General features: G+C 35.6%; 1 protein-coding gene across 1 annotated transcript; it reads left to right on the top strand.

Annotated features, from left to right (window-relative positions):
• The first annotated feature begins 897 nt into the window (after nucleotides 1-897).
• On the top strand, nucleotides 898-24,773 carry LOC129300800 (eIF-2-alpha kinase GCN2-like). Its single transcript, XM_054939398.1, has 11 exons — nucleotides 898-912; nucleotides 2,050-2,118; nucleotides 2,213-2,272; nucleotides 2,351-2,456; nucleotides 15,610-15,714; nucleotides 16,364-16,777; nucleotides 17,664-17,801; nucleotides 17,880-17,966; nucleotides 18,045-18,131; nucleotides 18,208-18,316; nucleotides 24,633-24,773. The coding sequence occupies exons 3-11, from the start codon at nucleotides 2,229-2,231 to the stop codon at nucleotides 24,752-24,754; spliced, it is 1,212 nt and encodes a 403-aa protein (XP_054795373.1). The 5' UTR covers nucleotides 898-912; nucleotides 2,050-2,118; nucleotides 2,213-2,228; the 3' UTR covers nucleotides 24,755-24,773.
• Nucleotides 24,774-27,877: the final 3,104 nt, after the last annotated feature.

Raw genomic sequence — 27,877 nt, 5'->3', positions numbered from 1 at the left:
TAGTGACTAGGATTAAACCTTGTTTAAATTATATGCTAGTCATATTCATGAAAGTACTTATTATTAATTGGGTGATTTATGTGGAATTTGTATGATCCAAATTGAATTAAATTAGTTTATACTTTCAATAATTTTTTTTATTAAGCATAGGTAAGATTGAGGCAGATGATTAAATGTAGGTACATTTTTTAATGAAAATTGAAACTTTAATTCATGATACTGTGAGAAATTAACCCCTTCCATACACCTAACATCTTTACTTTTAAATTTTAAAATTTTAACTTTCAAGATATATATATATTATATATATTTTAAAAAGTATGAATTAAACTTTAAATTCAAATTACTTTCTTGATGTCACCGTGCCTGTAACTGAAATCCGCATTTTCGTGTTCTTGTTGGTCATGAATAGTCAACCTGCCCCCAAGTTCCAACTCGGACCTTCCCGGCTGAACCAAGTTTTAAAAACTCGGAGAGGCAGATCGAGCGCCTCCATCTCTGATATCTTCGCGCAAATTATCCTTATTTCACTTGCTCTGACCATTTTTTTGTGCCAAAAAAAAAAAAATCTGACTATTTCCAATTTCTCATTCCTCATTTAGATCACTTTTCTGGGAATTGCATTTTTACTGTAATCCGAGATGTTTCTGGTTCCTGTGAATGGATGCTGATCATTTGAACCGACTAAACATAGTCTGGGTTGAGTGTGAAGGTGAATCAGGTTAGTGAGAGTTGGAGAAGGAGCAAAGAGTTTTCCTCTTGCAGGGTGAAGGAAAAGAATGGGCCACAGTTCAAGGAAGAAGAAGCGTGGAGGAGGTAGTGGAAGGAGAATTAAGGGAAGAGCACCCCATAAAGATCGTGTATCTCAATTTAGTGGGGATGATAATGACTGTCGGAAGAAATCACTGCTTTGTAAGTGTTTTTGTTGCTTGAGTTATATTCAGCGCGACCTAGATTACCTGTGAACTCTTTAATTCAGGCCAAGCATAGGCTAGGAAACCTGGATAGAATTGATCTAGCGAATTATTAAAACATATTTTTTTTTGTGTCAAGATACTTTAATTAATATGTATTAATTGGGGTGGATAAATTGTTTGGATTAAAAATAGAGTGCCAAACTAATCAAATATCGGAGTACATTTCAGGCTGCTACGTCTTACTCTTTTGCTCAGGTTAATTGTAATGTATTAACGTAATTGTAATTGTAATGTGTTAATGTGCTCGCTTGATTATACTAGTAATTTATGAATCATAACTAATTCAGATATAGAAGAATAGTACATCTATATCATGAGATTCTGTTTACTAGCAAGTTAGCAGAGTCCTTCTGGATTTCGTTTTAATACATTATGACAATATTGGACACCAGCTTTGGATAATTCGGTGATGCTCTTTGGGGAACCTGACTTGGATCAATAGTGCAATTGGAGTAGTATAAATAGGATTTATTGTTACGTAACTGGCTTTTAAGTTTGACACATGTGCTGCCCATTATCTGGTTTTTTGCTTGAATGTAGAAGACACATGTCTCATACCATATAGTGGGCTATCTTCTGTAAGACTCTTGTTGGTTTGCAACGACATTAAGGTTCTATGTGTTTTCCCTATCTTCTTTCACTTCCCTGTTTTCCGCTCTGTCTTTTGCATTTATGATTCTTCTTTTAAGCCCAGCCTTTTTTGTCTTCTCAGTTTTTCTTTTAAGAACTTTTAAGTTATGGATAGCAAAGTAGTATCTGCACTGTTTTGTAATCATGGTTTTCGTCTTCTGGCAGTGGGAGTATATTAACATAATCTAGAGGTGCTCCTCAAAGAAAAAAAATATTGCTTGCATCACTTCATTGAGGCAGACGACTTTTTTTTTTTTTTTATCCAAGAAATTTGGGCCATCTATAATTATAAATTTAGGGCACAGAAAAATGTTGATAACTGAGCTTATTGCTGATGAATCTCTTTTCAGTAGTGGAGGTTGGATTTTTGAGCTACAACAAATGTCGTTAACTTCTGATTTTGTCTTCATGATCTTATTTATATGATATTTTTGGGCATTAGATGTGCGATTTTCCAAGAAGACTGCAAAATTCTTCCTGGATCACCTCCTCAGATAGTTATTAAGCTCAGGTTTGTTTCTTTGCTGCTTTTCTCTGCTGCTTCGTACCAGGCCTGATAATTTCTGTTGGTATCTCATAATTGATTTCTGGTTGAAATCAAGCAGACCCTATTCAAAGGACATGGGGTACGAGGATGTAGATGTTTCTGCTGTTCTTGTTGTTAGGTCAGTAAGGCTTTGGTTGATTAGCATTGTGTCTATCCACTACAATGTGTTGCTAACTCTCTCTCTCTCTCTCTCTAGGTTCTTACCTGGCTATCCTTTCAAGTGTCCAAAGTTGCAAATTACTCCTGAGCATGGTTTATCAGAAAGTGATGCTGATAAACTTTTGTCTCTCCTCCTTGATCAGGTCTTAGTTAATGGGTGTTTGTTTCTTCAATAAGCTGTTACATTTAACTAGTGATGTAATCTTTGTGTGTGAATTGTGATCATATTACATCAACGCTATGACTATATTAGCACCAATCCTTTTGGTTTTGAAGTTGTGTTTGCTTGGTGCAAATGGGGATTAACATGTCTTATATTGGTGCAATGTTAAGGAAAATGAACAAGAAAGGTGAAAATGAAGGCAGAAAAACCCTCAAAACCTGATCAATATATTGTAAGAGAAAAAGTGAAAGCAGGAATTATATATCTGACTTATCTGCCTCCTAATCTTCAAGGTGTAGGTTTATTAACGAAGGGGTTGCTTAAGCTTGCCTTTGAGAGTTGTATGTGTTATAATTAAGGTAGAACAGCACTGATATTTTATTCATAAGAAGTGTTTACATATATAGAAGAGATGAGAGGAAGAGAATCTACACAAATCACTAATATCTCTCCTATAATCTTGACAAATCAAATCAGATGCTGATACGAGATAAAATCAGATATTAATAATAGATAGTAGATCTTATTTAAATGAGGAAAAATAGGTCTAATCTTGATATTGGTTTATGGTGCCTTGGGCCGTTATCCAACACTCCCCCTCAAGCTGGCAAATAGATATTAATCATTCTTAGCTTGCTTCTGAGTCCTTCAAATTTGTTTTGGGTCAAGGATTTGGTCATAATGTCTGCAATCTGGTTCCCTGAAGGGATGTCAGATAGATCTATCACCTTAGCTTCAATTTTTTCCTTGATGAAGTGTTTATCAATGTTGAACAGGGTTGTTAGCGATCTTTACAGTTGACATATTATCACACCATACTTTAATCAGACCATTTGGATTAATCTTCAATTCCTTCAAGAGACAGATGATCCACATCCTTTCACATATTCCTAGTGATAAGGCTTAGTACTTTGATTCTGCTGAACTTCTTGACACTACTGGTTGCTTCTTACTCCTCCAGCTTACTAAGTTTCCCCACACATAAGAACAATACCCAGTAGTTGATCTTCTATCACTCTTCGAGCCTCCCCAATCTGCATCAATGAATAACTCAAGATTTCTGGTGACATTCTTTGCAAAAGTCCTTGTCTAGGAGTCTTCTTCAAGTATCTAAGAATCCTGTAAACTGCTGTCATGTGTTCCTTTTGAGGAGCACTAGAGAATTGACTCACGACACTAACTGGAAAGCATATGTCAGGTTGTGTGAGGGACAAATAAATCAATTTTCCTACTAATCTCTGGTGTCTTTCTTTGTTTACCGCTGTGCCATTAGGTTTAATTGTCAACTTCTGATTTAGTTCCATTGGAGTGTGTGCAGGCCTTGCCTCCAACATCCCTGTTTCCTTTAATAAATCTAGAGTATTTTTGTTGTGATACACTAATCCCCTTTTGTGTTCTTGCCACTTCCATTCCCAGGAAGTATCTTAAGGGACCAAGATTTTTAATCTCAATTTCTGCAGCCAAATTTCCCTTTAGTTTAGTGATTTCTTCCACATCGTTCCTTGTCAACACGATGTCATCCACATAAACAATAAGGACTGTTGATTTTTCTCCACAATGCTTGAGTGTTATCTACTTGGCATTGTTTGTATCCCCAAGACTTGGCTCGAGAGAATTGGTCAAACCAAGCTCTTGGAGACTGCTTTAATCCATGTAGCGATTTGTACAACCTGCAAACTTTATGAGAGTTTTCAGAATTTCTCAAACCAAGAGGAATCTCCATGTATACTTCCTCATCTAGATCACCATTTAGAAATGCATTTTTAACATCCAATTGGTGAAGTGGCAAATCTAGATTAGCAGCAAGTGATAATAAGACCTTAACTAAGTTGAGTTTGGCCATAGGGGAGAAGGTCTCTTAGTAGTCTATACCATAGGTCTGAGTAAAACCCCTTGTAATAAATCTGGCTTTATATTTGTTTACACTTCCATCAAGGTTATATTTCACAGTGAAAACCCACTTACTGCTAACAACAGATTTTCCCTTTAGCAAGTTGGTGATCTTCCAAGTTTGATTCTTGTAAAGTGCCCTTATTTCTTCATCTATAGCTTGCCTCTATTTATGATCAGTTATCGCTTCTTCAAAACTATTAGGAATTTTCACCTGTTCAACATTCGCCATGAATGTCTTCATATGGGGAGAAAGTTTCTTATAGGAAACATACCTTGCAATGGGATGTTGGGTACAACTTGTCTTCCCTTTTCTAAGGGCAATAGGCCATTGTAGGTCTTCAAGACTCACCTCAGGTGTGGAGTTATGGCTTTGCATCGGAACATAAATGGGTTCAGCTCTTTCCCTATTATGGTCCTGTTCAGTAGCACGATTAGGTTCCTCCACCCTAGTTTCAAGGTCATCAAGGAACAGGCTAAGAGTTTCAAAAGGATTAATATCCTGAAAATCTGATCTGTTTTGGGAATTTCCAAAATTTGTAGAGTCTGTTTGGTGAGGATTTGAATTGATTCTTGGTGAAACATTAGTATATTGAGGTAAGGCTATATAATCAAAGGAGTCAGTATGTTCAAAGGTGTCATCTAGTGATATATGGGGAGCATCCTGTTTCCGTCCAGATTTGGAATATTTATGATGATCATTACACATCAGCCATTTATTCTCAGATTTATTCTTAGTAGTCTCCCCTGAATGGGTGATTTGGAGTAATAGGGTTGTTTTTCAAGGAAGTGAACATTCATGGTCACATATACCTTATTGGTGACAGGAGAAAAACATTTATACCCTTTTTAACTAGAAGAATAGCCCAAGAAAATGAATTTTATGGCTTTAGTATCCAATTTTCCTGCTCCCTCATTATAAACAAAAGCTGTGCACCCAAAATTTTTTTGAGGGATGTTGGTAGGAGAGTTAGGAAAACTTTCAAAAAACTTTTGAAAGGGTGTGGCAAAATTTAAAGTTTTGGAAGGTAAGCGATTTATAAGATAAGCGGATGTAAGAATAGCATCCCCTTAAAATTTGTTTGGAACATGACTTTCAAACATAATAACTCTAGCTACTTCAAGTAAATGTCTGTTTTTTTCTTTCAAACACACCATTTTGTTGAGGTGAGCAAACACAAGATTTTTGATGATGCATGCCTTTTTCTTTCAAAAATTTTTGAAAATTCAGATTCACATATTCCCTCCCATTGTCACTTTGAAGAATTTTTATGGAAGTCTGAAACTGATTTTGAACAAAGGCATAGAAGTTTTTGAAGATATTGAAAACTTCTAATTTTTTCTTTCATTAGAAATACCGAAGTCAAGCGAGAATGATCATCAATAAATGTTACAAACCATCTTGTTTTAGAATTTGTTTCAAATTTGGATGGACCCTAAACATCACTGTGGATGAGAGCAAAAGGGTGACTTGGTGTATATTTGTGGGATGGATGAGAATTTCGAACTTGTTTAGCAAAGTGGTAAGTCTCACAATGAAATTTAGAAATTGACTCTTTATTGATATTTGGAAATAAAAGTTGCAAATAATGTGGACTAGGGTGGCCTAACCTAGAGTGCCATAACATCAAGTCTTCATGAGACATAACAGAAAAAACACCATAACTTTTATTTGATGGAGATCTATGGATATCGTAGAGCCCATTCGTCTCCTTAGCATTGCCAATCATCTTTCCTAAGGCCAGTCCTGAAAATCACAGCCACTTTTGTCAAAAATAGCATGACAGCTTATTTGAGATGCCACACATTTTACAGACAATAAGCTGCACTTAATCTCAGGTACATATAACACATCCTTCAACACAATATTTTCAGAGATTATCATAGTGCCAGATCCGAATACTTTAGCATATTGTCTGTTTGCAACTTCAACAGTCTCATGCTTAGAAAATTCACTAAATTTAGAAAACAGATTCCTAAAACTATTACATGATCAGATGCCCTAGAATCGACAATTCAAATATTGTTGGATTTTTCATACTATCAAAAGTTTGAGTTAAAGCTGTACCTGCTTGTGCTATAGTCGCAGAAGGAGTATTATTCTCACATATTTTTGCAGATGCAGAATGTTTCTCCAGAACTTTCCTTAAGACCAGCAGCTCTTCAGTGCTTAATTCCCCAGTTTCAGCTTCTGTTGTGGTCACTGACAGTCCCTTTCCTTTCTGTTTGAAATTCTGAAGCTGGCTATGTAGCTTCCAGTAGGTTTCTCGAGTATGTTCGTTTTTGTTGCAGTGATCACACCTTCCAGACTTCTTACCCTTCATATCTCCTTGATTTCCTTTGACAGCAAGTGTAGAATCTTCGGGTGAAGTAGAAGGTGTAAAATGTCCCTGAGTTAAAATCTTTTGACTTTCTTCACATTTGAGCATGTTAAAGGCATCTTCTAGTGATGGAAGAGGCCTCATGCCCATTATATGTCCTCGAACATCCCCAAAGGAGTCATTGAGTCTAAGTAGAAACTCATAGCACCTTTCTCGATCAACAATCTTTCTGTAGTACTTTTCATCTTTCTAGCAAGTCCACTCATGGAGCTCGTAGATATCAATTTGTTTCCATAGCCTCATGAGAGCATTGTAACATTGAGTGACAAATTGCTCTCCTTGCAAGAGATTTCAAAGCAATCGCTTCACTTGAAAAATGGTAGCTGTGTACTCATTGACTGAGTAGGTGCGCTTCGTAGATTCCCATATTTCTTTGGCTGTGGTTGCCAATAGGTAATTTTTGCCAATCTCGACAGTCATAGAATTCACGAGCCAGGCCATGACCATATTGTTTTTTGCCCATCAAGACTCAAACTTTGCATCTGTGATTGCTGGAGGATTCTCTGTGAGGTATTTCTCACAATTCTTTCCTTAAATAAACATTAGAGTATGTTGCGACTATTGGAGGTAGTTGTTGCCATTCAGACGATGAACAATCACAGCTTGCGAGAACGAATCGTTCCCTGGAATCAACGCCCCGAAGGAGAGTTCATCCTGTGTGCATTCAAACCAGTATCTTGTGAGTCTTCGTTGGTCGATGATATTGTGCCGTCGCCTGTGGTGAAGACTCGCAGTTGCTTTGTTAGAGTTGCCCTATATGCCATTGATCACAGACTTGAGCTTTGATACCATGTTATAATTAGGGTAAAACAGCATTGATATTTTATTCATAAAAAGTGTTTACATATATAAAAGAGATGAGAGGAAGAGAATCTACACAAATCACTAATATCTTTCCTATAATCTTGGCAAATCAAATTAGATGCTGATAAGAGATAAAATTAGATATTAATAACAGATAGCAGATCTTATTTAAATGAGGAAAAATAGGTGTAATCTTGATAAGGGCCTATGGCGCCTTAAGCCCTTATCTAACAATAAGTAAGTTGGACATGATTAGCATTTATGATCCAACTTAAGGGGAAGAGTGAAAATATTGTGTAAATAGGCATTATTATTGTATAACATTTATTAGTAGTTATTGGGCTTTATTAGGCTTTACTCTATTGTCTTTACCTTGGTGTATATATATTGACAAATTTGGTGAAAAAAACTCTTTATTTCACTACTAATATTTGCAGAAGCTAGCTGTGCTATTTATAAGAAATAAATGCTATCTTAACTTCTAACCACCAACCACCAACTAATCTATCTGTTAAAGAAATAAAATGAATTTACACTATTTAACTATACATTTCAACACTTTCCCTCAAGCTGGAGGGTGGATGTCATCCATTCCTAGCTTGGATGCTAATGTATGAAAGTGTTTACTTGATAATCCTTTTGTGAGTATATCTGCCAATTGATCACCAAAAGGAGTACCTATTAGACCACTTTCTAACTTCTCTTTGATAAAGTGTAAATCAATTTCAACATGCTTGGTCCTATCACGTTGTACAGGATTATGAGCAATGTTGATAGTTGACTTGTTGTCACAATAAGGTCTTATTGGACCTTCCCATTTGATTCTCAAATCTGATAAAATTATCATCACCCACAATAACTCACAAATTCCAAGTGCCATAGCTCTAAACTCAGCTTTAGCACTGGATCTAGATATTACATCCTACTTCTTACTCTTCTAAGTAATGAGATTTGAGCCAAGAAACTTACAATATCTTGATGTAGACCTTCTAGAATCCATATCCCCTTTATGATCTGCATCTGTGTATGCTTCAAGAGTCAATTTTGTCCCTCTCTTGAACAGAATGCCTTTTCCTTGGAGTGCCCTTCAAATACTTAAGTATGCGATACACTGCTTGTAGATGAGGTTCTTTAGGATCATGTATAAATTGACTTACCACCCTCACAGCGTAGGCAATGTCTGGCCTAGTGTGAGCTAGATAAATCAATTTCCTAACAAGTCTTTGATAGGATTCCTTATTGACAGAAGGCTCTGGAGGAGGAGGTTTGCTGGGCTTATGACTTTTCTTCGGTTTGCCAAGATGTTTTTCTTCCTTACAAAGTTTGTGATTTTGTTCAATTAGAGTGTCCATAGGTTTGCACCCCAATTTTCCTGTTTCAGTAAGCAGGTCAAGAATATGTTTTTGTTGGGATATAAAGATGCCGTGCTTAGAATGAGCCACTTCAATGCCTAAGAAATATTTCAACCTCCCTAAATCTTTCATTTGAAATTTTTCATCAGTTGATTTCACAGAGACTGAATCCCTTCCAAATCATTCCCTGTTACTATGATATCATTAGCATAAACAAGTAAAATTGTTGCTCCCCATGAAGAAGAATGTTTGATCAACAAAGTGTGATTGTCTTGACTCTGTTTGAATCCCATGCCAACCATGACCTTTGAAAACCTACTAAACCATGCCTTAGGTGATTGTTTCAAGCTGTACAAAGCTTTTTTTAGCTTGCAAACAATACAGGAGGAAGATGAGAACCAAATCCAAAGGGAATCTCCATATAAATCTCTTCCTTTAAATCACCATGTGAGAATGCATTCTTCACATCAAGCTACAGCAATTCCCAATCATAGAGAGTTGCTAAAGATACTAAAATATGGAAAGTATTCATTTTTGCAACAGGAGCAAAAGTTTCTTCGTAGTCAACCCTATATGTCTGAGTGTATCCTTTGGCAAGAAGCCGAGCCTTGTATTTGTCTAAAGAACCATCAGAATTGCATTTGGGAGTGAAGATCCACTTACACCCAACAAGCTTCTTTCCCTTTGGGAATGGAACAAGATTCCATGTATTGTTGTTCTCAAGTGCGTCCATCTCAACCTTCATTGCCTTAAGCCAATTTTCTTCTGCTAATGCCTTAGATACAGACTGTGGTATTGAGATGAGATGAAGACTAGTAAGGAAAGCTTTGTGATTGCAAGACAATTTCTTGTAGGAAAGAAACGAAGATATTGGATATAAGGATTTTTTGGTACAACTGTGGGTTCCCTTTCTCAAAGCAATAGGTAGATCCGAATCAAGTTGTTCTGAATTATTTTTAGATACATCTTGATTATCAGAAACATCATGAGAACTAAAAAGAATTTCAGGAAGATTAGGAGTTACCTCACAATTTTCATGTACTGGTTCAGAAGTTTGAGTAGGAGCCGTTTCAGATGACTGGACTTGTGTAAGTTGGGATATTCTCTTCTTTCGAGTGAAAACTTGTAGTGGACGAGTAGATTTAGGAATTGATGGTGCTTCCAAGGTCTCACTAGATAAGGAACTAAGAAGTTCGTTGATAAGAGGATCATGACTTTGGTCCTCACTAAGAGGGCTCTCTTTTTCAAGAGGGGTATTGAAATAAGAATCAGATTCAAAAAAAGTGACATTAGCAGACAGAAAAAAACTTCCTAGAAGGAGGATGATAACACTTATACCCTTTTTGAGTAGAGAAATACCCAACAAACACACATTTAAGAGTTCTAGGGTTAAGTTTAGTCCTTTGTTGAGAATGCACATGAACAAAGACTACAATAGGACTTTTCGAACTAGGGATTGGGGTTGGAAGTCTGTTAATCATTTGTGTAGCAATTAAAACAGCTTCTCCCCAATATTATTTAGGCACATTAGTTTGAAATAATAAGGCCCTAGTAACATTAAGAAGGTGACTATTTTCCCTCTCTGCGACCCCATTTTGTTAGGGAGTATTAACACAGGATAATTCATGTAGAATTCCATGTGTATCAAAAAATATGGACAATGATTGATTAAAAAAATCTTTTGCATTGTCAGACATAAACCTTTGTATTCCAACTCCAAATTGAGTTTTAATCTTGTTAAAAAGTAGGAAAAATAGTACTAACATCAAATTTTTGTTTTAGCAAATAAATTCATGTTACAAGAGTGCAATCATCAATAAAGGATACAAACCATCGAGACTCGGTAACATTAGAGACACTAGAGGGACCTCAAAGATCACTATGAATCAGGCTAAAAGGAACAGAAGTTTTTTTATTACTCATAGGATGTGAAGATTGTTGATGTTTTGCAAACTTGCAAACATCACAATGAAAGGATTCAACAGGTACATCTTTGAACCAAGAAGGAAACATAGTTTTCAAAACATTAAACGAAGGGTGACCCAAACGATGATAATAAAGCTAAATCTAATCTTTTCTAGACTCGACTCTTTTTGACTGAGAAGAGGAGGAAGCCATCAAGCTTTGAATCCTACCACATTCACTAAGCTCATCAAAAAAATAAAGTCCATCTCTTTCTTCAGCAAGCCTAATCGTTTGTTTTGTCTCTCACTCCTGAAAAAGACAAGAGAGAGAAGAGAATAAGACATAACAATCAGAATTAGTAACAAGTTTTTTCACAGAGATAAGGTTTGTGCACAGTTTAGGAACATGCAAGACATTTTTTAGGAGAAGACTATCACTCAATCTAATAGCCCCTTGACTAGTCACAGTAGCTACAGACTCGTCACTCCACATGATTTTCCTAGTATTAGGACATGGACTATAAGATACAAAATTCTTGGAGGAATTTGTCAAATGGTTTGAGGCTCTAGAAGTCACAATCCAAGAGTGAAGAAAGTCTTGTTTTGAGGCAATAAATGCAGATGAAAATTAGACAAATGAAGGCTGAAAGGAGATACCTGAGAACCCCAAAGAACAGGTACTTGTACTAGAACTAGAAGTAGTTGCCTTGTCAAGTGATTCTAGCATAGATCTTAGTTTCTCAATCTCCCCCTTAAGGTCAATGTAACTAGAATTCTCCTTAGTAGAATCAGTCGCTACATGAGCTTGCCCTTTTTTTATATTTTGGGGCTTACCATGCAGCTTCCAGCACTTCTCTTTGGTGTGCCACAGCTTCTTACAATGAGAGTATCGAATAGGTTCTTTCTTAAAAGAGTCCCCTTGTTTCTCATTTTCCACAGAATAAGAAGCAACATTCCTTGAAACCAGGGTAGTGCTTTCCACAGATGGAGTTTCCATCATCACTCCTTGATGGCCTTCTTTTGCTAATACAATGGCAATGGTCTCATTGAGAGGGGGAACATCTTCTAGACCAAGAATTTGAACTCTTACAGGATTAAATTCTAAATTAGGCCCAGCAAGATACTAAAAACTTCTCTGCTTCTCAATAAAGTGTTTAAAGGTAGTTGCATCATCATGATCTTTCAAAGTAATACACTGATAATGGTTTAATTTTTGCCATAAACTCTTCATAATAGTAGAGTATTCGGTGGCAGATTTACTGCCTTGTTTGGTATTGAAAATCTTAGTCCATATCTCATAAATTTGGGCAGCATCCTTCGCCTTCGAGTAAGTCTGGTGCACCGCATCCTAAATCTCCTTAGCCGAGGACAGAAACAAGCACATGCGACTAACTTTAGGAGTCATAGATTGCCACAGACAAGACATTACCATTGAGTCAGCTTCATCCCAAGCATCGAACTTGGGTTCTCCTGGCTTAGGACTAGTTCCAAGTAAATCATTAAGCTTCTCTTGACCCTTTAAAAAGGTATGAACATACTGAGACCAAGCTAGAAAGTTGGTTCCAGTCAATCAATGAGCAACCGAAACACTTGACAGCTCCTGAGAAACCCCAAACAAGGAAGACCCAGTACTGTCAGATGTGTTTTTTTCATCAGACATGACTGAAACAAGGAGAGAAGGAGATTCTGAGCAAAATGGAAGTGACTGGAGGCCAAACAAAGCCTAGACGTGCTCTCATGCACCTAAAACGCAGCATTGGGTAGATTCATTCAGGCGGCGTGTGCAGTAGCGGACGGCGATCAGATTTCTAGGTTCGGCCAGTCGACGGTAGGTAGAGGCAGTGGTCTGGCGTGTGTAAGCTAAATAATCTTCGGCAACAGTGGGTCTGATTGCTTAGAACCCTAGCGCACAGAGACAATTGAAACCCTAACGCAAAAAATGAACTCAACCTCAAAAGAACTCTAAACCTCAGATAGGCTTTGATACCATGACAAATTTGGTGAAAAAACCCTTTATTATTTCACTACCATCATTTACAGAAGTTAGCCGTGTTATTTATAAGAGTACATCAACATTGAGCAATAAATGCTATTTTATCCTCTAACCACCAACTACTAACTAATCTATCTATTAAAGAAATAAAATAAATTTACACTATTTAACTACACATTTTAACATATACTATAGATAATTGTATCTTAGTATTCATATCTAAGAAATATTCTTATCTTCCAAAATACCACCCCATATTTCCTAAATCTTAATCACAGCTTAATTACTCCTTCAATCATTTTCCCATCTTGTGATCTAATAGATCCATACCTTTATTAATATAAATAAGGGAGGTGACACATGGAATAGATGGGATCATGTAATTAGTTAAAGTGGGAGAAATGTTCTTGTTTTATCCACAAGAATGATAGGTATATGTCCATGGGTATGGGCCTTTATATATAAAGGCCTAATTAATAAAAATCAATTCCTTATCAATATTAATCCTTATAATTACTCTTGTTATAATTGCAAGGATATATGTTGATATTACAAATCAAGACATATTTTTTGACACTCCCTCTCAAGTTGAAGTATTGATATTAATGATATCCAACTTGTTATAAATATAATCAACCCAAGCTCCATTAAGAACTTTTGTGAAAATATCTTCTAATTGATTTGTTTATGGAAATAAAAGGAGTGGTGGGTTTAAGAGATTCAAAGGTTCTTGATTCATTTAGAAGTAGGCAAACTTATCAATATGAACTGTGATAATACTTTTAGAAGTTATTGCAGTGGAAGACACAAATGTGCCAGCCAAGTTCTTTGTTGTTTATTCTAAAGCTTCTTACAAGTACATTTTGGATGGCCTGGTTCCTTATAATTGTAGCATACAACTCTTGATTCTTGATTGTTTATGTTGGCTCCCCCTCCTTTGTTTTGGCCTTAACTTATTAAGGTACTATTATGATCAACAAGTTGATCAAGTTAACTGGGGTGAAGACTTTCTATGCGAAGCATACTAGCAAAGGTTTCCTATAGGTTAGAAAATTTAGTTTCGAACAAATGACTAATAAGAAAACTCATAATTGCCATTTTTTCCTATTGAGCTTTCAAATTAGAATAGGTATCAACATGTTCAACTCCACATAAGTCCTTTTAAAGTTTATGAAGTAGGCCATAAGAGTCTCATCATTCTTTGCATGATGAATGGCTTTGCACACATCACAAATGTTGGAAATATTCTAGTTTCCTAAATACAAAAAATGTAGATAATCCATAGGCTATTTAATTATTTAACAAATTCATAATGATTAATGAAGCTAATTATATCACTATATTAATTTTTGAATTTATAGGAATAGTAGTGCACCATCCTCATCCAAGCTTGTCATGTGTCATCTTTAGGAGGGTTTTTAGTCAAATGGTCCTCTTTCTCAATGTTCTATAAATAATCTTTGGCTCTCTTGCTCCAATCTAGATAAGTAGTTTAATTGAGCTTATAGCCAATGATCTTGACCATTCTTGGAAAAGCATCAATTAGCACTGTTACTTTATCCTCAACCATCACCATCTTTGAAAATAGATGACTAAGAGAGGCAAACTAGATATAAGGAGGAAAAGTATAACAGCTTCAATAACTAGTAGCCTTACTAGCATCCAAAGACAGAGATGAAATACCAGAACAACAAAGCACTCATCTCATAAGGGCCAAGCAACAAGGAAATTATGAAATACAGAGATATATATACTTGGAAACCATTTGTATATGGCTAGAAAAGATGTGTTGCAGGAGAATCTTTAGTTGCAACAATCTTTCATCTTATAGGCCACCATCATTACCTATTCTTATTTACCTGTGCATGCGGACTTTGGGTGAGGGCCAAACATCCTTGGCATGGATTTTATGGTCCACATATAAACTAAATGGCCCAATCTCAATTGCATAGGCCAAAACTTGATTGGTTTTATTACTAATAGGTTGAGGTGATTTCTAAATAAATGAGATAGTTAGTGTAGTTAGAGGGGGGAGGTTGTTAATGACACTGACTATAAATAGTTTTGTCTTGGTTAGTTTGTAATTAGGCTTTGTTAATAAGATTTTGAGTTGATATATCTCTCTCTCTACATTCTTCCCTTTCTCTCTTTCCTTCTCTCTCTTCCTTCTTAGTGTTCTTCCTTCATCTCCTTCCTGCGCATTAGCGTCATACACAAATCACGTTATATTGGATTCATGAACCACCTCCCTCCCCAATGTGTTCCCACTTCACAAATCAGAAAGAAAAATAGTGGGTTCTTCTTTGCTTTGATATGATGTCCACAATCATAGAGAAAGAACATATTCTTCTTGTTTTATTCACAAGAATGATGGGTATGTATATATTGGTTGGAGTCTTTATACATAATTGCCTAATTAATACAAATCAATTCCTAATCAGTATTAATCCCTGCAGTTACTCCTATTTTAATTATAAGGATAATACTGATATAGCAAATCAAGACATTCTCTAACAGAACAAATTAAGTATTATTTTGTTTTTCTTAGGCTCTTGCCATGTATCATACAAGGAGTTTCAATGGGTTTTGAAGTGGAACTTCCCGGATTTAGTTCTGAGGGAATTATAATGTTGTGTTTTTCTGTTTAGATTCATAAATTTTTATTGCTACTACAATCCTTTATGTCCATTCTATCCTTTTGCCTTGCCATAGACTTGCATACACAGGAGTACACTTATATTTCTTCTGTCATTTGATTTGGTATAAAGCAATATTTTTATTTATATTTTTTTTATTCTTGTCCTTTCAGGCTAATTTAAATGCCAGGGAGGGAAGAGTAATGATCTTTAATTTGGTGGAGGCTTCTCAAGAATTTCTGTCTAGTATTGAGCCAGCTGACAAATTAAATGACTCTGTGAGCTTTATCTTCTATTTTTTTTGGCTTTTCATTGCACCACTAATTTCTTACTGTGAAGAAATTGGTTAGTATTCCTTTTAATAGATTTTTGACCATTAAATGATTGGCTAAAGTGTACTTTTGGTCCTCAACTTTATATAAGTTTTTAGTTTGATCCCTTAATTTTATAAAATTTGTTTAGTTCTCTAACCCTAACATTGTTAGTTTTAAATTATTATTTTTTGTGCCAGTTATTATTATTTTAAAAAATTAAACTTAAATTTCAACATTTTGAAAATATTTTGTTAATATTTAAAAGTTCAATGTAGGAATGTTTTGTTGATGAAACTATCAGTGTTAGGGTTAAATGATTGAAAAGGTACCTTATACAATCAAGAGACCAAAATGAAATTTTGTGTAAAGTTAAAGGACTAAAGTTGCACTTTAGCCTAAAGAATATATTGAAAATTTTTGTTTTCAGTATATACTGGGAAAAAAATTACTTTATTGCTACTAAAAGTGTGATTAATATATTTTCATTATTTTTGAATTAATTGTCATATATATGATAATCTATTTTAAGAACATGTATATTTGATAATCTATTTAAAAACATGTTATTTTTCTTCTTAACTTGATGGTAATAAGTTTGCATTACCATTCATAGAAGAATTTGCACTCAGCTATGGAAAGCAATGAAGAATTATTTTTCAAGGATATAGCAACTTCAAATAGAAGTTCTGCTTTTGTTTATGGTTTCATAGACCTCTTCAGTGGCTATGGAGAATCATGGAATTGGGGTTTTGGAGTGGATGAAACAAGGGGTAAAGTTTCTTCTGTCCCACCAATAAAGTTAGATGCCTCAGAACATGTTTATGGGATTGAGGAAAATAAATCTGATAGAACTTCAGAACCACCTAAAATGCAAGAATCAAAGCAAGGTCCATTAGTTTCTCCAACTGCCAAATTACATACCTTGAGGGAAAATAGTGAAGAAAGCAACACGAGCATGCCTTCATCTAATTCTGGTAGGTCTCACGCAATGGAGCTCATAGGGAATGGCAATAAAAATGAGAAAGAGGTAAATATAATGAACCCTGTTTATATATTTTGTGTCTGCAGTGTCATTAATTTGTGCATGATATACGTTATATAGAGAAAGTGTTCTCTCTTATTGTGATAAACCTAAAACAATGTCTCCGTTAGGGTGATAATTTTAAAAAGTATTAACCATGTAAGGTAATTTCCTTACAGGTTCTAGTTGTGACATTAGCTATAAAGGGTGGGGATTTCTCAATAAATTTAGGGTTTTTGTTTACTTGTTCTCCTTTATTAGAAATTGGCTTATGGTCAAGGGCTTAAGCCCATTAATTCTAAAGAGAAAATTGAAAATATGAATTCTAAGTAAATTTGTAATAGTGATAAAAGACTCAAGAAAGGCTACAGAGCGTTGAATTGTAATTTAAAATGAGGAATATGAATTGACGATGCAAATTAGGTAATTTAGAAGATTTTAGAGCTCATTTGTAGAGTATCTTTAAATTTGATATTTGAAACCATTATGCAATAGAATTTTGATGAACATATTATAATGGTTTTAATTATCATATTAAAGTTTATAATATATAATCTGTGCGTGTAATATGTAATCCCATTTCAAGATCTAATAGTAGCTTGTTCATCAATCGTGATGAGAAGAGCCTTACTTGGCTAGTTTGTTTCTTTGTCATCTAAGATTCCATTATATTAATTATTAAGACATGTCAAGATGGTTGTTTATTTTGTGAATTGGTTTGAGGTTGGGTGGACAACAGAGTATTCATGTTCCATTGAATTATATGAATTCTGTTATTTAGTTGGTATCAATATGACATGGCTTGCATCCATTTGAGGTAGTTCTTTTCTTTTAAAAAGTGGTACGATGGTCTTTCGATTTCTCTTAACAACATAAATATTTATTGCTTCAGCAAGATTTTATCCTTGATGAGTATACATCAGAGGATAATGAAGAAGGTATTTATGCAACTCCATCTTCAGGGTCCCAATCTTCTTCATCCATGACTCATAATCAAGAACTTCAAATAGATGAAAGGGATATGATAATGGTAATGTTGAATTTTTGTATTGTTTTTGTCACATTTGTATTTCATCAAACATTGACCATGTGCTATATTTTGGACTAGGTTCACTTGCTTCGCCTTGCTTGTTCCTCAAAAAGTCCTTTGGCTAACTCTTTGCCACAAATAGCTACTGAGCTATACAATTTAGGGGTATAAATTATAAGTTGACTCAATGCTGGAGAACTCTTATTGTAGAATGACCTTAATACTTTTGAGTTCTATTCTTAGGTCATTTCTGATTGGGCAAGGCATATGGCGTCTGAACCACCTTCTCATTTTAACATAACCTTTGATCATGTTTTCCAGAAACAACTGGTGTGTAATCACGCTTCTCCACATTACACACATAATTGTCCTTATTTCTCATCAGTAACTTGTTATTTTCATCCAGGTATCATCCAAAATATCGCAGTTTTGGAAACCTTCTGTTCTTGGAGGCCCAGCTATGGTTCCCATAAGTTCTCGATATTTGAATGACTTTGAGGAGCTACGGCCTCTTGGTAAAAAAAAGAAAAAGAAAAGAAAAACTTGATGTATTTCTATTTGAGTTTTTCATATTGATAGCTTTTGTTCTCTTTTGGTTAAGTTGAGAATTAGTTATATTTATTCTTTATATTCTTTGTATATTCCTAGAGTAGTTGTTAGGTGTATGTTATTAACTCTCTCATTTATTGCTTTATTTGTACATACCTTGTATATATGACTGGCTAGTAGATCAATATCACATACTGACTACATTTCAAATTTCTTTCTCTGTCATAATATCTAAATTAACATGATATTAGAGCCATTATTTTGAATTTTTAGGGTTGTGGTTCTCATAAGATTGGGAAGTTTAGGAAAACTTATGAGAGGAAAATAAGGGGGAAACAAGGGGCAAAGAAGAAAGATCCAGTAGATCAAGGTAATTATCTTAACGGTTGTGATTATAAGGAGTAAGTAATAATGTGTGTAGTGTGGTTGTAGGCTCAGCTTAGATGCTAGAGTCACCTTTTGGCTTGCATTAATATTTTGTTATGTTTTGTTGAGCACTCGAACAATGTTTTAGAGAGAAGATAGTTGTGAGGAGAGTGCTGGTCTCTCAAACAGTAGTGAGGGACCTAATCTATGTTTATGATTTATGCTTCTCTATATTTTGTTTATCATTGGGGAATAAGGTTTTGGCTAGAATTAATGAAGTTCCTTTTATAACACTGATTCAATCATCTGTGTTCATTGACAGCAAAACCCTAGAATTTCTCTCATTTATTGCTTGCTTGCTTTATTGTTTAGAGCAGGGTTATATCAATTGGTATCAGAGTAGTACAATCTTAGGGCATTGAGTTAAGAAGAATGGCAGAACAAGTGCAATGTGCTAACCTGGAAGTATAAGAATTGAAGGAAACAGTTGGAAGGTTTACCAAAGGCATGAGTATTCTTAGAGAAATGATACAAAGGATAGACGCGAACCTGGGATAGATGCAAAAGACTTTGGTAGAGTATGCACATGGTGAGGAAACTTCTCACAAAGAAGGAGTCTCATAAATTTGGAAGGTTCAAGAGATTGGAATTACCTGTCTTTGCAGGGGAGGGCCCATTTGGTTAGCTCTTTCATGTTGAAAGATACTGCCACATCAACTCCTTGATTGAAGATGAGAAGTTAGATGTCACAGTGGTTTGTCTTGAAGGAAAGGCCTTGAGTTGGTACCTATGGTTAGATACTAGAACCTCATTATGCAGCTAGTCTAAATTTAGAAAAGAGCAATTGTGCCATTATCATTCTACTCAACTTAGGGGTGAATATGAGACATATTCGCAGCCAAGTAAGGAGGTTCTGTGCTTGAGTATATGGAGGAGTTCAAGAGGTTTGCACTGTTAAGAGAAGTGTTTGAAGAATGTCTAATCGGTGCTTCTCGTTTTGGCTTGAAGGTTGAAGTTAGAGCAGAATTAAAGCTCTGGCATGCTTCGACTTTACAGCAAGTCATGGAAGCTACCATGTGCGACGACAACAGTCACAAGTTATAGGAAGAGAAGAGTCTTAAGGTTTCACGAGCCTAACATTTCCCTAATAGGCCTAAGTTCTTTTTGGCCCAACCTTATCTTCTAAGGGTCTCACATGTGCTAGAGTCAAGTAAAGGGACGAGTACCTTCTCTATGACATCGCATGCAGAAAATTCCAAGAAACCAAAGACAAAACAGAGAGACTTGAAAACAAGTAGTAACACTTCGGGGATGAGCTTGGCGTGTAAGGGAGGAGCATCTTGTAGGTTGTCTAACGCTGAGATTGCTTAACTACGAGAATTAGGGTTATGTTTTAAGTGTGCTAAAAAAATTGGCCCCATCTATGTCTGCAAAACAAACATCTTCAAGTGATGTTGTTGGAGATGGATGCTGAGGACATTAATGAAGAGCTCACACTTGTTATTGAAATTAAAAGTGCTCTCTTTGTTTCAATCCTTCTATACTGAAATTAAAATCAGTTTGGTACTTCAATACCTATATTACAAAGAGATAATGCAAAGGAGTATTTTTCTACCCCATTTCTCCATTATTTATCTTCTCAGGGTTTTCTACATTAGTCTTCATGTGCATATACATCCTAACAAAATGGTATGGCATGCTAAAAGAAACAATTGGCATCTTATTGAAACCGCTCACACTCTTCTTGATTCTAAAATGCCACACCGTTTTTGGGGCAATGCTGTTCTCAATGCTTGTTATTTGATTAACTACATGCCTTCGCCTATTTTACACAATGAGATTCTTTACTCTATTTTGTTTCCTTCTGCACCTCTTTATCCGCTTCCTCCTTCTGTTTTTCGCTGTACTTGCTTTGTCCATGATTTGACCCCTAGCATGACAAACTTGCTGCCAAAGCTATCATGTGTTTTTTTTTGGATACTTTCGGGTCCAAAAGGTTATTGTTGTTTCTCTCCTACCATTAACGAGTACATTACCCCTGTTGATATCGCCTTCTTTGAGACCTCTCTTTTTTTTCTCTCCTCTGACTTTGAACAATCTATGTCTAAGGTCCTTCCTCTTACCTTGATCCGCTTGCTATAAACAAACCATCCATCACTCAAACATACCATTGTTGCGCTCACCCTTCCTCCTTGGCTAGCCCTAGTGAAATACTTGTGGACTTGCCTTATACTCCAGTATTAGCTCCTGCTCAGATCCTACATCCTTTTGATGATGCCCTTATTGCTCTTGATAAGGGTACTTGTTCTACTTGTAATCCTCATCCTATTTATAATTTTTTGAGCTATCATTGTATATCTACATCATATACTGCTTTTGTGTCTTTACCATTCCTAGGAATGTTAGTAAGGTACTTTCCCATTGGGTAGTGATAGGCAATGCTTGATGAGGTGGTTGCTCTCCTACTAATCATACTTGGGATCTGGTTGCTTTACCTCTTGGAAAGTCATTAGTTGGTTGTAAATGGGTGTTTACTATCAAGTTTGCTCTTGATGGTTCTTTTGATTCACTAAAAGCTTAGTTGCCTAGAGCTATACCTAGATTTTTGGCGTTGACTATGACTACACTTTTTCTATGGTTGCCAAAATTGCATTTGTTCGATTACTCTTGGCCATTGTTGCCATTAATCAGTGGACTCTCTACTAGCTTGACATGAAAAATGGTTTTCTCCATGGAGAGTTAGAGGAAAAGGTGTATATGGAGCAACCTCTTAAGATTTGTTGTTAAGGGGGAATCTGGGAAGGTTTGTAGGCTGCGTAAATCCCTTTATGAACTAAACAATCTCCTTTTGCTTGGTTTAGCAATTTCAGTATGGCTCTTCAAGAGTATGGAATGATCTGCAGTGTTGTAGATCACTCTACATTATATCATCACTCACCATCTGGTCAATGCATTTATCTAGTTATTTATGTGGATAGCATTTTTATTACAGGCAATGATTAGGATGGGATCTCTAAACTCAAGCGTCATCTGATGACATCCTTTTAAACAAAGGATTTGGGTAAGCTCGAGTATTTTTTTGGCATTGAGGTAGCTCAATCATCAGATAGAGTTATATCACAATGAAAGTATGTTCTTGATATTCTAAAAGAGACAGGGATGATGGATTATCATCCAGTTGACACTCCTATGGATCCAAATGTCAAACTTCTGCCAGGACAGGAGGAGCCTCTTGCAAACCTAAAAAGATATCGAAGATTGGTTGGAAAACTCAACTACCTCACTCTTACTTGTCTCGATATCTCTTTTCCTATAAGGGTGGTAAGTTAGTTCTTGGATTCTCCATGACATAGCCACTAGGAAGTTGTAGCTTGAATTCTTATATACATTAAGGATGGATCCCCAGGCGAAGGACTCTTATATGAAGACAAGGGGAATTCTCAAATAATTGGCTATGGTTATAGTGATAAGGATGACGCCCAATATGATACTTAAATTATTGGGTATAGCGATGTAGGCTGGGCTGGATACTTAATTGATTGATGTTCTACTTTAGGATATTGTGTATTTATTGGCAGAAATCTAATTTCCTAGAAGAGCAAGAAACAAAATGTTGTTGCAAGGTCTAGTGTTGAAGCAGAATATCGTGCCATGGCCTTAGCTACATGTGAGCTTATTTGGTTAATGCAACTTCTTCAAGAATTGAAATGTGGGAATATTACTAGAATGGATTTGATCTTTGATAATCAGGCTGCAATACATATAGCCTTAACGTAGTGTTTTATGAGAGGACTAAATACATTGAGCTTGATTGCCATTTTGTATGAGAGAAGATTCAATTAGGATGTCTTGCTACAAAATATGTAAGTTCTAATGATCAACTAGCAGACATATTAACCAAAGCTCTTTGGGGACCTCGAATAAAGTACATTTGTAACAAGCTTGGTGCATATGATTTATGCACACCAGCTTGAGGGGGAGTGTTGAGAATTAGTTATATTTATTCTTTACATTCTTTGTATATTCCTAGAGTGCTTGTTAGGTGCATGTTATTAACTCCTTCATTTACTACTTTGTTTGCACATGCCCTATATATATGACTGACCAGTAGATCATTATTACACACTAACTGCGTTTCATATTTCTCTCTCTCTCTCTCTCAATCGCTAAATTAATAGTTGACGACTGACATAATTTTTAAGTGAACTAATTGAGCTACTTTTTCACCATATGCTTGTGCAATGCTTTCTTATGCCTTAAATTCTAGTATATTCGAGATATAGTGTATATTTGATAGAGTGCCATCTGTCCAGTAGTCCTTAATTTGTTATGTAATAAATAAATAAATAATATTAGTTAAAGGGTTAATAGGTTGTTAGGATAGTTACTTAAGGATGTCAGGTATGGGCTATAAAAGGACACCAAAAAGACCGTTATAATCAGTTCTGGAAATAATAGACTTAAGTTCCTTGTTTCTATCTTCCTCTCTAGTCTCTTTCTCTCTCTGTTTCCTCTATTTCCTCTCTTTCCTTCCCTTTTCTCTAATTATTATGCATCATAATCATGCACAGCTAAAGGAAGAAGAAGACTAAGGTTGGAGATGTTGATGGGAAAAGTAGGGTTATTTGTTGATTGGTGTATAATTTATACAGTTCCATTTCTATTTTTTCTTCAATAAAGTATGATCAATTTCCATATATTTTGTTCGATCGTGGATAGGATATTTTACTATCCCATTGGTTGCCATATTATCATTGAAAACTTTTATTGGCCCTTCTTAACATATTTTCAGCTCTAAAGGCAATCGAGTTAACCAAATTCCCTATGCTGAAAAAAGCTCGAAACTCAGCTTCAGCACTTGTACATGTGACTACCTTATCTTCAAGCCTGTTAATAGTTTACGGATAGCTTATGTTCCCTTTCTGGTAAAGTTGACATAATTTTTAAGCGAACTGATTGAGCTACATTTCTACTAGATGCTAGGGCAATGGTTTCTTATGCTTTAAATTCTAGTATATTTGAAAAATTGTGTATATCTGATAGAGTACCATGCGTCCAATAGTCTTTAATCATGCACAAATGAAGGAAGAAGAGGGCAAGCGTTGATGATAACAATAGGAAAATTAAGATATTTTACGTACTGCTTCTTTATGTCATCAAGTTTCCCTAAACAAATGTGCAATATCCAATGGTTAGCCTTCTATCTGTAACAAAACCTTCCTAATCAGCATCTAAATATGCTTGAACTCCCTATGTGCCCTTTTTTTGAAGTTTAGACCCTTTCTTGGGATAAATTTTACAAGATTCTACAGACATCTGCAAGGTGCTCTTCATTGAGTTTACTTGCAAACTGCATCTCTCCAATAAGTGGCTAGAACATTACTAGTCATCATAATAGCTCTTGCTACCTCCAACAAATGCTTGTTTTTCCTTTTCACAACTCTATTTTGTTGTGGAGTGTTAACACTGGACGTTTGATGATGAATCCCATGATCCTTGAAGGATCAGAAGGCTGTACTCAATTACTATTTTCCATTCTTAAATGAACAAAGGGAAGCTTTTGCAAGTTGAATTTAGCTAGAAAATTGAACACCATGCCAGCCTTGTCTTATTTGGACCTTCATCTGAACACACTAGGTAGTTGTTTGACTATTATTGTTTTTTGAGTTTTGTTGTTCAAGCTATTTATTGATATGATTGAGCCATGTTTTGAATCTTTTTGGATTACAATTTCAAGAATGCTCCTCTATCCAAATAATTCACCTCTTCTTTTTGGTTTTCTTTTACATGCAAGACTTAACTTGGATATTCTTGAGATACATGACAAAGTATTTCATAGAATATTCTAATGCTATTAACTAGGTCTGTTAATTGGTTTAATCTTTGCTGAAATGTGTTAATTGGCACTGTGAACAGGTCATGGTGGTTTTGGTCATGTTGTGTTGTGCAGAAACAAACTTGACGGAAGGCAGTATGCAGTAAAAAAAAATCGCCTTAATGACAAAAGCATGCCTGTAAATGACAGGATTTTAAGGTAAATTTATATGTCGGAGCATGCCTGTAAATGACAGGATTTTAAGGTAAATTTATGTGTGGAAGTATCTTTGTTTTATTTTAAATATTCTCTAAGATAGGATTAATGACTAGGAGGTAATTGTAAAGTAATTATTATAATTTATTAGGCTTTATTCTATGTCTTTTCCCTTTGTGTACATATTTCAGTTAACTTGCTTTTTAGAAAAATGAGGATTTTTTTTCCCAAATATTCCACATTATGTTCAAAAGTATTGGGAAAAAAATTGGATAAAATTTTTCGAAGTATATTTCTTATTGTTTGGAAATTCAACTACAATAGTCCTTATAGTCATATTATTTGATGTTGGACAGACTTGCCAAAGAGAATTGTTTCCATTTATGCTTAAGAATTGAAACATTTATCTATGCCTTTTCAAGTATCTCATGCAGACTGTACAACAACAACAACAACAACAACAAGCCTTTATCCCACTAGGTGGGGTCGGCTACATGGATTGCAAGACGCCATTGTGCTCTATCATTATTAAGCTTTTAGAAATATTATTAATTAAGAGATCACGTTCAACAACTTCCAAGTGTGTTCTCTTAGGCCTTCCTCTACCTCTCTTAATCGGACTCAAAGTTATATGTTCCACTCTTCTCACTGGTGCCTCCTTTGGTCTTCTTTGTACATGCCCAACCATCTCAAACAACCGATTTTCTACCATTTTTCCTCAATAGGTGCCCACCCTCACTTTTTCACGTATGTGCTCATTTTGAATTTTATCTTTACGTGTATGTCCGCACATCCATGCAGACTGTAATTTTTAATTTTGACACTGAAAGTTTATGCGAGTACAACTAGCATTGTGATAGAAGGGGAAGCATGAGAAGAAGAAACTAGAGGAAATGCAATGCCATAAACTGTCGTAAGTCTTGTGTAAAGTTGATATTGGTTAGTTTATATACTCTTAACTAACCTTCTGTACTGTAAACAAGAATGAGAGAAATAATGGAACTGACTACCATTTGTTATCCCTAATGCATCCTTGTCAAGCCAACAATACTTCCTGCCATACCCTGCCTTTAAAAAGGAAAAAAATTGTCAATGGTGGCAAATGTCAGAGGAGCAAAATTCTAGGACATTGATTGCAAATCATAAAGTTGGTCCCTTGTTGCTTCTTCATCAGGAAAATCCTTATATTGGACCATTACTTCTGTCATTTGTGTACTTCTCTTTTTTATCATCCTTCTTTGCAGTATCCTCTCAGAAATTTGGTGCTCAGGTTGAGCTAGCCAATCTTAAGAGGATGTCTAGGTTCTATTGTTGTGTCAACGAAGGCCTTAGAAGTGAGAGTGTGAGACATAGAGGGTATGATGGACTTTGAAGTCACTAGGTTGGACCATTACTTCTTTGCAGTAAAGATGTTTGCTTTATGGTTTCTTGCAAGAACATAGGTCATGCAAATAGTTCCTGCCTTGTCCTTCTCTTTGGTAAAATGTCTTTGATAGAGCTGGTGATTCCCAAAAGATTTTCCTGTCATTCCTAAGGCTTACAGTAGACAATCTAGGAAGGGAGGTGATTTAGAGAAGACTAAGACCAGTGGTCAGAGATGTTTATTTGAAGGTTTATAATTGTAAGATTCAAATGATAAAAGAAAAGTCAGGTTAGGTGTAGCCTAGGATATGGGTAGTGTGTAGTAGGGGTAATGACTACTTTTTGACTCTTTAAATATGTACTTCTGTGATAAGGGATGGAGAGGACTGTTGGAGAATTGTGGGCATGTGAGAAGAGTTTTTAGCCTCTCGAATGCCAAATTAGGGGTAGAGAAGATCATCTTTTCTTTATCATTTTATCTTTCTACTTCACTTCAGTTTGTATTTGGTGAGACCAGTGTTCGTGTTGCTGCTCCAAAGGTGTAGTTTACTTTGTTTCATGCTCTATAATGCCATCTGAGTGTAGTTTCAGTCTTTATTTTGATTGTAATCCCACTCTATTATTCAGCAATGTAATGTTATTCATTTACAGTGTATTTTCTAGTTTTGCTTCTTTTAGCTTAATAGAGTAGAGGGTTCCATTAGTCTCCACCTTTAATGATTAGTTTTCTTATGCTGCACCAAATTAAGAGAAATATTAATAGCTACTTAATTGTCAAAATAAAACCTATTAGGGAGATGAATTTGAACTTGTTTGTAAAACCAGTATCCTTTATAATCAAAGACCTTCACATATTCCCTGGGTCTCACAGCTCGTTGTGCTACTCCTTGCCTCCCCATTATGTTTCTTACTTCTCCAAGTGACTAAATTGCCTGATGGAAATTTGAAAATCTAGGATATGATATTTATTAAGAATTATTAGATTTTAGTTGGATTGGGATTGACTAAGATTTATCCCTTTTTTAATTTTTAATTTAAAGTTTAGGATTTAATTTGTTTTAAGATTATATTATCTTTATTTGAATAAAAATTATCCTATCTTTTAGGATTACCGTAGTATAGTTTAAATAGGATTATGAGAATAGGGCTTTATATATAAGGTTGAATGACAAATTTGCTCATAAACTATGCCTTGAGTACAAAGTATTGAATTTTGTAGGATTGAGAATGGAATTGGTAATGGGATTGGAACTGAAAATAAGGATTTAAATTCATGTTTAGTACGTGAGATTCAAAAATAATAATAAGCAACAAAAACTAGCTCAAAGACCCAACTACCATCATCTTCCTCCTTTGTGGCTTCAACTTGCGTTTGCTCCATCTTCCTCATCTTCCCCCTTCATAGCTTCGTTCCTCACGCCCATAGTCTCTCTCTCACACCCATGCTTTTGGCTCGACACTGCTACAGTTGTCCTTCACTCGAGTCTCTGCATTGTCGATGGTGGTTAACAGGTAGTCCAGATCTAGGTGAAAGATTTAGGCTCACGACTCCATATCTCTAGATCTGCTCATTAAACTTCCCTTGTGTTTCCTTTCTTATTCATCTTCCTAGTTCCGGCATCGCTATTGGTGCCTGGGTGTGGTTGTGGGAAGCCCGATGGAGGAGGCTGGCAGAGGGCAGTGGCAGAGACGTGAAAGGCGAGGGTGGAGAAAGAGGGAGAGACGACAAAGACGGGAATGATAGAGGGTATTTTTGTCAAAAAATAAT

This window comes from Prosopis cineraria, unplaced genomic scaffold, assembly GCF_029017545.1.
Source record: "Prosopis cineraria cultivar Desert tree isolate PC_DT_omini unplaced genomic scaffold, ASM2901754v1 PC1753, whole genome shotgun sequence".
Taxonomy (NCBI): domain Eukaryota; kingdom Viridiplantae; phylum Streptophyta; class Magnoliopsida; order Fabales; family Fabaceae; genus Prosopis; species Prosopis cineraria.
The sequence above is the reverse complement of the archived record's forward strand: the minus strand, read 5'-3'. Positions and strand labels throughout refer to the sequence as shown.